General features: G+C 44.0%; 1 protein-coding gene across 2 annotated transcripts; it reads left to right on the top strand.

The window, feature by feature from the left end:
• The first annotated feature begins 2287 nt into the window (after window positions 1-2287).
• LOC128807829 (aldo-keto reductase family 1 member B1-like) lies at window positions 2288-10889 on the top strand. Of its 2 annotated transcripts, XM_053978444.1 has the most exons (10): window positions 2288-2364; window positions 4529-4696; window positions 5367-5483; window positions 6146-6223; window positions 7576-7698; window positions 7910-8016; window positions 8794-8875; window positions 9348-9431; window positions 9842-9924; window positions 10721-10889. In XM_053978444.1, exons 1-10 carry the CDS (start codon window positions 2299-2301, stop codon window positions 10758-10760), a joined length of 948 nt encoding a protein of 315 aa, XP_053834419.1. In that variant the 5' UTR covers window positions 2288-2298; the 3' UTR covers window positions 10761-10889. The 2 variants fall into 2 exon arrangements, with proteins under 2 accessions (XP_053834419.1, XP_053834420.1); XM_053978445.1 differs by lacking the exons at window positions 7910-8016; window positions 8794-8875.
• The last annotated feature ends 421 nt before the right edge of the window (window positions 10890-11310 follow it).

The following is an 11310-nucleotide window of genomic DNA, read 5'->3' as shown; positions in this document are numbered from 1 at the left end:
AAAACAAACCAAGAGCCATGGTGTCTTGGTTTGAAAAGAAAGGTTTTTGTTAAGGAAGGAAAATACAAACCCCCTCCCTCCAAATTATTATAATTTTTGAAACTAAGAGGCTCTCAGGCAAAGATTTGGGAATAGGAATAACAGTTCTTTACCAGGAAAATTAAAATACAAATGTAATAGTACAAACAAAGAAAACCAACACTGCCAGAGTCAGAGCAGGCCCTGGCAGGCTGTGGGTCAGGGTGGTGGCAGCAGTGCCATTCCATGGGGGCTCAGCCCTCCTGCAGTGCCAGCTGTGCTTCTGCTGGAGCAGGATCCTGGACAAGGCTGGAGTTTTCCTCTGGAGCTCCAGGGCTGCTGGAGATGGGCCTGGGCTCCCTCTGGGAATGCAGTGGGGCAGAAAGCTGCTCCTCTGGGAATGCAGTGGGGCAGAAAGCTGCTCCTCTGGGAATGCAGTGGGCAAAGGCTGCTGTGGTGTCCCAAAATCTCAGATTGTATCCAGGTAGGAATGCTTGGCTCCTCCCCTGGGCAGAGCATCTCCCCATGGGATGATGGAATTTTCTCAGCCATGCAGGGACACTCACTGGCCATGAACAGCAGAGATCTCCTGGAGGGAGGATGGGTTGTGGCAGAGATAAAGAAAACTGCCCAATGAACAGCAGAGAACTGCCCCACCTCTGACAGATGGGAATAGAATATCCCCAAACCATATCTTACAACTCAGGACCCAGGGAAAACCAGCTAAACCTGGACACCCTTGTGCTGGAGGCACAGTGAGTTTGTCTTCAGGTTTGCTGTCACGTGAAAGCTTAAACTGCTTCCACATGGAGCTGGGCCGTGGGAGAGCGGGAGGGTGAGCGAACTGCAGCGCAAAAACTCTGCTTTAAAAACTCCCGAGCTGAGCTGCTTCTGCAAAAAATCACCTTGGCTGCCCCTGTGTCCACAGCAAAGCCCAGCCTGGTGCTGGATAAACTGCCCAAGGAGTTATTTTCATCCAAGGAAGCCCCTTTCAGCCCAGTGCCTGGGGTTCAGTGCTGGTGTGCTGCTGAACAGGAGAGTGGTGGGAACCTTGCCCCAGGGCTGCTGACATAAAGCAGCTCCTGGCATTTCTGCCAGAAACACTTTTCTACCAAAAAAACTGCTGCAAAGGAGCTGCAATTATTTGTTCTGTGTTTGAGTCATTGTGCAAATCAAGCCCAGCACCAAAAGCAAGGGCTTTGAAAAGCCAGATAAAGCCAAGAGGGTGTGTTTGGAGAGATTATTGTAGGTCCTGGTAACTCCTCGTTTCTGTTTTTTGTTTGGTTTAGGATTACCATGCAGTACCAAATTACACATTTTCTGCTTCATCCCTGCCAGACTCTTCCTCAGATTCAGATATTCCTCACCTTCAAGAAAAGCACAGAATACCAGGGGGAATAAAGTAAATACATCTAATAAATGTCTCACAAAGGTATAATTTCTAAAATGTCAATATTTAATTTACAAAATCACTGAAGGATGGGGAAACTGATTCAGAGAGTCATGGTCATCACAGATCTCTTCTCTAAGTAATCCCCTTTTCTCACAAATAAGGAGAAAATCCATGTAGGGGAATGAAATCTCTACCCAGCAGCCCTGGGCACTACAATTGCTGGTTAAACCCTGCTTTCATTGCAGAATTCAGGCCAACAGACCTGATCTTTTATTTCAAAACCTGATCTTTCAGAAATAAAATTAAAAGGGTTCTGAATGGAATGACCAGACAGTGGCTGACAGCAAAAGCTATGGGGAGCCTTGAGATCAAATATATATATATATATAAACAAAAGAAATACAAAAAGGTATAAAAACATAGGTGCCTGATGCTGTGGGGATGAAGCCATATTGGGAATTAAAAAAAAATGATTCCTCCTGTGGACAGGCTAATGCTTCCTCCTGAGAAAAGCAGCTATCTGGCATCTTCTGGTGATGTGTTCACAACAGGTGAGATGAAAAATGGTTTTGGGGCATGCGCCAACTCCCCAAGTACCACTTTTCTTGCAGAAAAGCTGAACCTGCAACCTCAGCCAATGCAAAATTGCCAAAATTGCCATGATGAGCTCACTCAATAAATTCACGAGGAGCCTGTAATCAGTTTTTTAAGTTCTTCAAAGGGTGAGATAAACCAAAATCCCTGCCTCCTCTTATTATAGCACTTCTGCCCGTATTTTCCTTGTCTGCAGCCAGTCAGCAGGCAGGAGGGAGGGGCCAAGCTGATTTAAAAGGTTTTGCAAGAGCCCACAGCCTCTCCTCGCCTGCGGTGCTGGGAGGAGACTGCACATGGCCACTTACCTGGAGCTGCCCACTCGTGGGAGGATGCCCATCCTGGGACTGGGGACCTGGCAGGTACCTGCTGCAGCTGGGGAGCTCTGGGCAGGCAGGTGACCCCAGCAGATTGCTGAGAATCACAGTACATCTTTTCAGGCATCTCCTCTTGGGGTCAGGAGAACGCAGCGAGCCCTCCGTGCAATATTTCCTTTTGAAATATTTGCAGGTATTTATTCCTGGCCTTCAGGAAATCTTAGGAGCGAGTGGAAGTAGTCAAGTAGGTACAAGATTTTTTTTTCTTAGCTATGGAAAAAAAAAATTACACGCTGCAAAAGTAAAAACTTCTGCCCAGCTCGTTTTTCTTTGTTTTTTTTTTTTTTTTCTGTTTTTCTTTTTTTGTTTTCTTTTGGCACTGGGTGTTAACATCCCAGCATGTCATGTAGGTGTCATCTGTGATGGGTGTGTGTAGATACAGGAACTTAAGGGGCAATAAGTAGATTTGGAAATGGGAACTCACAGTAATCCCTTAGAGACTGAGGATAACTTATTTTTATTGGCAGCAGATGAGTGTGCAGCACTTTGCAGGGATATAGCTTGGGTGGTTCTTTACCTGCAAGTGTTACCTAATGGACTTTTGGTAAGAGAGAGTAGGTTAAAGAATATATTGAATTATAAATGTAAAAGGAGTCTGGAAATGAGCTGAAAATTTTAAGAAATTAATCTTCTTAAGCAAGGTAAAAAGATTTTAAAAAAGTAGATTTTCCCCTGGATCTGAGACTGGAAACAAAATAAGTCATATCACAACTTCCCAGCTCCATCAATATTTTCCAGTCACCATAAAAATATCTTAAATTCTTGCCATATTTTTGGGTCAGTTGATCTAATCAGCATTTAACTATGTGCACAAACTGGGGTGAGTTTGTTTAACCATTTCAGTCTTTATTTTTCTGGTGACAAAGGACAGTAAGAAGCCTAAAGCAGTTGAAGTAGGCTTTAAAAACCAAACTGTGCCTTGGGTGAGGGGCTCTTAGGGCCCAAGGCTGTCTCTGAAGGAACTCGTTAAGCTGCTAATAGAAACTGGTGAGGACTGAGTAGGAGGAAAAGTTTGGGCACATGATCCCTGCAGCCACAAAAGAATGTCTTCTGTTATGTAATGGAAACAAGGCCCAAGCCCATGGTGATAATTTCATTAAAGCTATTTGATTTCAAGGTTCCCACAGCGTTTTGGTGCCTTAACGAAGCCGAGCTCAGTGAGCACCTTGGAAAATGAAACTGTGGGTTGTTTTCCTCTGGAAAACATCTCACATGACAGAGTTTTATGTAATCTCAAGGGTAGGTTGTTGCCTTTGCTCTGCACCCCTCAGCAGCGATACCGATCGCTCCCGCATGGCAGCTTTCCCAAGCTGCAGCAGCCCCCAGAGATGAGGGGCTCCAAAATGCCACCATTTGGCCACTGGCAGCCTGCTTGCCCACGCCTGCTTCTTCCTGCTGCCCTGGGAGGCTCAAGTGTAGGAAGGGATGGGATGGGGAAAGGGACTGCAAAAAAGAAAACCTGTAAAACTTTCAACTGGCTCTTTAGTTGTGCGTAGCCTTGTGGGGAAAGAAGAAATGCTGCGTTTTCTATGTTTTTGTTGTTAATTTAGGTGAGCTAACTAAACACCCTTTGACTGGAAAAACTTGGAGAAGTGATATGATTTAAAAAAAAAGAGTAGGAGGTGGCCATGGTTTTAAATCACATTTCTGTTTGGAGTGCCATTTTCTGGATTCAGTCATCAAACAGCTCTTTGGTGTCTCCAAGCCAAGAATCTGAAGTGATTTGTTTTGCTCTTAAGTACCAAGTGTGTATTTTACCCAGGAGGTGGCACTGTCTGTAGTGTTTTGAGTCCCCTCACCTCCCTGTCCCGTGTCAACAAGAGCTGGATTGTTTTTGTGCAGGGCCAGCGCGCATTCCAGAGGTGATTGGTATGTCACACTAAAGTTGCTTTTCATTTCTGAGGAAATTAGAACTTATTTCAAGATAGCCTCGTGTCCCAAGGTGAACTTCCAATACTTAGAAAAGGGTGGATCAGCTCAGGCACCTCATCAGTGACTCCCTTTGCCTTTTGATTTCACAAAAGTGATGAAAGCCAGATCCAGGCTGGAGCACCTCGTTACTCAGGGGCTTAAAACCCGCCAGCTTTGCAGAACAGCAAAGCTCTCAATCTGCTATTTAGCAAATCACTGGCTTCTCTTCTGGTTTCAGGCTCTCCAGGGGGCAGCAAGGGACGCAGTGAAGTTTGCCATCGACGTTGGGTACCGCCACTTCGACTGTGCCTACATGTACCAGAACGAGAGCGACATCGGGGACGCGCTGCGACAAAAAATGGAGGAGGGCGTGGTGAGGCGAGAAGAGCTCTTTATTGTCAGCAAGGTGTGTCCTTGGATAATAGTTCTCACTTGGGGCCGAGCTCTAGGGAGGAGAGCCAAAGTCCCGACATGGAAAGTGCCATGGGATGAAGCTGGGAATTACCTCCTCTCTGGCAGGGCAAAGCCATTTGTGGCTGGTGAGGGGAAGGAATAGGTCAACCCCTGAGAAACAAAAGGCTTGGTTTGAGAGGGGTTTTTTTTTGTAGTCCATGTCCATTGTCAGCCATGGAGACAGGAACTGAGGCCGTGCTCCTGGTGGCCTCTGGGATAGGAAGCAGGGCTATTGTTTTTGTGGTCACTCCCGCTGCGCCGCCGGCCTCAGCCTGTCAACTCCTGTATGTTATGCTTTGTTTTGTTTTTTCCCCCCAACAACAATGGTAGGAAAAATAAAGTAACTTCTATCTGCTGGAAGCTGGTGGGTCGATTTTCACCAGGTTCACTTATTTTCTTTGTTTTAATTGTTGCAATAATTGATGGAATTTCAGAGTGTCCCATTCTCGTTTTACTTACTTAACAGTACCACAAATAGATTGCAGTGCCTCAAGTGCCACTTCTTCAAGAAAAGAGGATGTGCCACACCCTGAGCTGCCTCTGTGCCCTGTGTTTCCCTGCCAGGGATGCTCTGCCTTAGTGAGGGCAGGAGAGCAGCTCCCAGGCTTTGTGTTTCCCCACAGCTGTGGTCCACCTTCCATGAGAGATCCCTGGTGAAGGAGGTGTGCCAGAAAACACTTGCTGCCCTCCAGCTGGATTATTTGGATCTCTACCTGATGCACTGTCCCATGGGATTCAAGGTATTGCAACTTTAAGTCCTGGGATCCATCTGTCAGGGCTTTGCCCCTTTTGCCTTTGGGACCAGACATCTCTTTAGTCTTCTCCAACGAGGAGTGTTGGTAAACCTCATTAGGACATAATGATCAACCTCTGCAGGGAGAGCCTGGGAGGAAAGGTAAGGTCATGGCTGCTTAAACTAGGTCAATCTTGTAGTACAAAAACCACCTTATTTTTCCCTGCACAGCATTTCCAAGTCATGGATCAAATTATCATCCAGATCACATTCCTCTTACAGTGTGGGGTTTGGCTGCCATTTCCTTATCAAGAATCAAACATGTGAACTACTTAGTTCCTATTTTCTCTTCTCTCTCTACACCCAGGTTAAATAAACCCTGGTTTCCCCACCGTGTCACCTCCCTGGCCTTTTCCCAACCTGAGGCACACAGAAGTGCCTGCCCTTCCTCTGCCTGCAGGACAGAGCCTCAAGAGACAGATTTTCTTGAAGATTTCTCTGTTGATACAGGCTAGTTGTTTCAGCCATGTCTCACCCCGCCACAAACATAATTCAGGATATCCAGCTCAGTGTCTCCAGCTCCACTCGCTTGCCCAAATTTCTAAATGATTTCTTGAAGTACTTACAATTCAGCTGACCTTAATGTTGCTTTTCCATTTGTGCTCATAGGCAGGAGAGGAGCTATTTCCTGCAGATGGAAACGGCATGATCATTCCCAGCGATACAGATTTTCTGGATACGTGGGAGGTACATTTCATTTACAGGCCAAAAATATCTTGCTAGTTCGAAATAGCAGCCTGAAAACTCTAAGCTCTCCACTGTGAGAATTGTTCTGAGAGAATTTCTAACATGAAGTATTTGAGATCGCTCATTTCTCTGTGTCCTTGGGCTCCTTTTTTGTGTCACTGTGCCAAAATTCAGGTATTTTTATATCTACTGCTTACTAAACTGGCTGGGTTGGCATGAAAGGAGGAAATCTTTGACTGCAGTGGCTTGAGCTAACAAATGCTGTCACTCTTATCCCTGCCCCACTCTGGGCAATTTTTGGTGGCTTTAGTTGTAGCCATGCTTATCTTTTGTTGCACCTGAGCCATCCAGACCCTAGTAAAGCCAACGTGCCTGTACCAGAGCACCCAAATTTCTGTCTCTGGCAGGTAGTGGGACTTGGCCAAAGCCCTTTGCTAAGCTCTGTGCAGCACAGGCTGCGTGGGAGACCAAGCTTGGGTGCTAATTCGAATTCCTGCTTGGCCGATGCTTTGGGCTTCCTTTCCCTTCCACTCCCGCTGTGTGCTCAGCACAGCCAGGCCAAGAGCAGGTAAGAAACTCACCAGAGTCAGAAGAATTCACTGGTGCTTTTTGCCTTCCGTCAGATGAAGAATAAGGCACATTTTTGTTGTTCATTTGAGGGAAAAATAATGGAAATTTCAGGCTACTGCTTATGACAGCAAGTTCAAATTAAAATTATTTCTGCTTTGGAACAAGGGTATCTTCTGCTCTAAAGGCTGGTAGTAGATAATTTTCCCTTTTCTGATGGATGTGACAATCTAATTAGGGCTGTCTGGCTGTTTTATTGCTCATTAGTGTGAAAGAAAATAGGTGATGGAGGGGGAACACAGTGCTGCTTATCCTATAATCCAACTGCTAAATGGTACATCTCTCCTGGGAAATTAATCAGTGCTGACCACCAGTATCCATCCTGTTCCAGCTGTCTTGTAACAGCCTGTTGAGCTGCTCTCTTCCAAAGAAAGTGCTTTTTATTATGGGATGATTATTTGGTTAGCTGAGGAATTACTCTAAAAGAATCTCTTTCATCTATGTGAAGGTCTACCTAGGGATAGTATTTTAAAAGAGTCATATTTTACTGAAATAATAATAGTTTAGGGGTTGTGTGAATAGTGCTGTTATTTGTCTGTATGGTGACACACAGTGTGAGATCCTGAGTCTGAGCAGAGCCCCACTGTTCAGGTACAGATCTCACAGCACAGCACAGGAGGAGTCCAGCCAGGAAGATTTTTACCACTCAAGTTTTTGTGTGGGCATTTTTTTCCATATAGAAATGAAAGAACTTAATAGGAAGTGTGCTTCTGTGGTGTTTCTAGGCTATGGAAGAGCTCGTGGATGTGGGAATGGTGAAGGCTATTGGAGTCTCCAACTTCAACCACAAACAGATGGATCGGCTCCTGAGCAAACCAGGCTTAAGACACAAACCTGCAAACAATCAGGTGAACTGTCCTCCAGCTCCTCAGCACTGACATCACACCTGTCTGGGGTGTTGCACTGGATGGAACACCTCTTAAAAGTCCCTTAAAAAACCCCACACCTGCAAAATACCCCACCTTTTCAAAGCTGATGTGGCACAGTGATGCTAAACCTTGAAGTACCTTCTGCTTTTGAGAGGTGAAAGTTAATTTTTTTTTTTTTTTTTTTTTTGAGATTGAGAGCCACCCCTACCTTCCTCAGGAAGAGCTGATTAAGTTTTGCCAATCCAAAGGGATCTCTGTCACTGCATATTGTCCCCTTGGAGCACCCAAGTGGCCAGGGTAAGAAGGTTTAGTGAGATTTCTTTCTGAGACGTAGACTGGAGTCAATGCAGAAAACCAGTCTTAGGCTGTGGATGAAACCTCAGAGAAAAACTACTGTAATTAGAGAAAGACTTACTAATTCATTAAAAATCACACCCACAGAAATCTCACACTTCTTGTAGTATTCAGTCCACTAGTTTCATCTTTTGAAGAAAAACGATCAATTGGTTGATCAGAGGAGAGAATTTTTAACTGAGCTTTGGTGAGGTTATTAAACATGTAGGAGGATTTCTGAACTAAAAAAAAAAAACCCACCCACAACAAACCAAACAAAAAACCAAGGCAGCAGATGCTTACGAAAATAGCAACTTTGCAGTCCTGCTGAGACAAAGGGATTAGGTTTGTAAATGGGGAAGTTGCAGAAATTTTGCTTGTACTCCCATCTTCATGGCTTCCTCTGACCCAGGACAAGGCTTTTGCCAGAGCAGCTGTGCTTGTAAAGGACAAGATGAAATTCTTGGGATCTGGATCAAAGAAATTCCCAGCCTGATCTCAGGCTGGACATAAATGTGTTACAGTGACCTGTTTTTACTAGAAACTACAGGCCTCTTCTCATGTGTTCACTTGTTACAAAAGGAAAGAATGAAGGCAGGAACTGAAGTAACAAGACGTTAAATTAAAGTGTGCAAGATGATGCTTTTAAATCATTTAAACAGTAGTCTTATGATATAGGGCTTGAGGGAGAAGGCAATGGGTTATTCAACTACTGAAGCCTGTTTTTTTTTATTTTTACAGGTCCAAGCCTGACCATATTTCCCTTTTTGATGATCCTCAAATTAAGAAAATTGCACTCAAGCACAACAAAACCCCAGCTCAGGTTAATACTGGTCAGAGTGTTTTCCCTGCTGACATGTATTCTTCCCACTTGTGCTAAAGTAACTACTTACAGAGGTACTATGGAATAATAATATGGAGTTCCAGCTGTGTCTTGTACACAGTTTAATGCTTTAGAAAAAAATTCCCTCTACCTTAGTTTTAGTGATGGACAGAAGATTACCAGTGGCTTTGGGCTTTAATTGCACACTGGCTGCCCCTCCAACACAGCATCCCTGCCAATCCTGAACTCTTGCTCAATGCACTCCCTTGTTGTCATCTCAGCTTCAGAGATGGATAAGGATTTAATGAGCTCATGTAGTAATTAGGCAGGGTTTAGGTAGTGCTTCTCCTCTGTGAGCCCTCTCTGGTTACCAGTAGAGCTGCTTTGTGTAACCAAGCAGACACCTTTGGTTTTCAGCTTTCATAAGACAGGCTGCACTTCTCATGTGTAAATTCCCTATGTGTTCCTGCAGGTGCTTATCCGGCTCCAAATCCAAAGAAATGTGAGTGTGATTCCCAAATCTGTCACTCCACAGCGTATTGAAGAAAATTTTAAGGTAAGAGGGTTCATTACAGAGCCATTAATGGTGTTAAACTACACATGAAAAAAAACCCCACTCTGCCAATGGTACAAACCACCCCCCTCAAACTTGGAGCTACCAAAACCTTTGTCAGACACCACATAAGTTATCACTTTATGAATGCAAAAAGTCACTTGGAAAGTAAGGAGCCACATCTTCATTAGAACACATCAGGTAAGATCCAAACTCTTCCACCTCGTGGCACAATTATTCTGCAGGCAGACCCCACCAGCACTGTATCCTCACACATTTATTTATTGCTCTCCCTGCACGGGTGTCCCCTGCACACCTCCTAGTGCTTCAGCCTGCTTTTGCTATTCTTTCTGCAAATAAACTTGTCTTCACTACAAAGTGAAGCAACCCAGCTGTTTGGGACCTTCATGCAGGTGTTTGACTTTGAACTGACTGAGGAGGAGATGGAGACCCTCCTTGGTTTCAAGAAGCGCTACCGCATCTGTGCATTAAGCCAGTGAGTACCTCCTCCTCCTCCAGGCTTTAGCAGGGTTGGATTACCACTGGATAACTTGGATTACCACTGGATATCCTCTTAACAGACACTATTTGATAGCCCCACTTAAAGAGAGAGGGAGCCTTAGCCAACATCTGGTGACATCTGCTGGAATCTCACCCTTGGGTTTATTCGAGCATTGCCCATCCTGTACAGGTTGGGAACACTGGGATTTCTGCAGGCACAATGTTCCTAAGATGTCCTGTACTGGATGCATACCAAACTGCTGTCTGAAAATCAAAATCAGCTGGAAATTCCAAAAATAAATAAGCAGCCATTTCCCCCATCCGTTTTCTTTGGCTCCTTTACATAAGGGACAGTCAGAGTAAATAAACTCCATTTTAAGAATGAGAGTTGTAAGGTTTTTTTGGAGGGAAGAGCTGTGCCTATGTACTCCTGCCAACATTATCTAGATAACAGAATGGTTACAGACTCACCAAGAGCTGCATTTTATTCAGTTTTCCCAGGTTACCCACTTGTCTATCAGCATCCTGGGGGCTTGGGAGTTCCCAAGAGAGAGGTTTAATATCTCGGGAAACTTTGGCAATTTCAGCTGAGCATAAGATACATTATCCTTTGAGAAGGAGGTCACTGATACATGCAAAGGTTACAGAGAATTCACTTTCCCTGCCCTGGATACACTAAGCAGACAATGTGTTTTTAATGTAGTTCAGTTTCAGTTCTTTTACCAGGGGAAAAAAAGCTTTTTCTCTAAGCTATATCCTTAAAATGTTTTAATCATGCTCTCTTTTTCTAGATGCAAAAATCACAAGGACTATCCTTTTTTTGAAGACTGACATAGGCATCAGCTTCAGATCCTCCAGGGATCCAGACCATTTATTGTTATTTCAAGCAATTTGCAATACTTTGTGTATTAATTAATGATAGAAGGAGAATATGTATTAAAAATGGGAGAAGGTAACTCACAGGCATTCTGAAGAGTCATCTTTGAACATGGATACATTTGCTTCCTTTATACCAACCAGCTGTATCAGTCCTTTATCTGCTCTTGTAACACAGTTTTCAGTTGCAGCAAAATATATATTCTATCTTAATTTAGTAATGATAATGAAGTTTAATAAACCCATATATTGGGATTAGGGAAAAGGATTCTTTGTCATAACTATAAATCCTGACTAAGTTTAGAGAACATTTAAATTCTCTCATTAGTTATACTTTTGGACAAAAGGTCAATACCTACTCTATCTTTTAATTATCAGTACAAGACAATCCATTTAACATCAGAAGATCTCAATGACAGGACATGCTACTTGAGATGCCTAGTTCAGTGTAACACCAATTTCAGTGTAACAGACTGAAAGCTCCTTAGGGGGGACACTGCTGAAT

The sequence above is a fragment of the Vidua macroura genome, chromosome 5 (genome assembly GCF_024509145.1).
Source record: "Vidua macroura isolate BioBank_ID:100142 chromosome 5, ASM2450914v1, whole genome shotgun sequence".
In the NCBI taxonomy this organism is placed as follows: domain Eukaryota; kingdom Metazoa; phylum Chordata; class Aves; order Passeriformes; family Viduidae; genus Vidua; species Vidua macroura.
This window is presented reverse-complemented; position numbering and strand designations above follow the sequence as displayed.

Excerpts from the sequence above, each read along its gene's own strand:
- LOC128807829 (XM_053978444.1), top strand. The coding sequence starts at position 2,299 with ATGGCCACTTACCTGGAGCTGCCCACTCGTGGGAGGATGCCCATCCTG. Across the intron at positions 5,484-6,145 it reads ACTGTCCCATGGGATTCAAG|GCAGGAGAGGAGCTATTTCC; the intron begins GTATTGCAACTT and ends TTGTGCTCATAG. Across the intron at positions 6,224-7,575 it reads ATTTTCTGGATACGTGGGAG|GCTATGGAAGAGCTCGTGGA; the intron begins GTACATTTCATT and ends TGGTGTTTCTAG.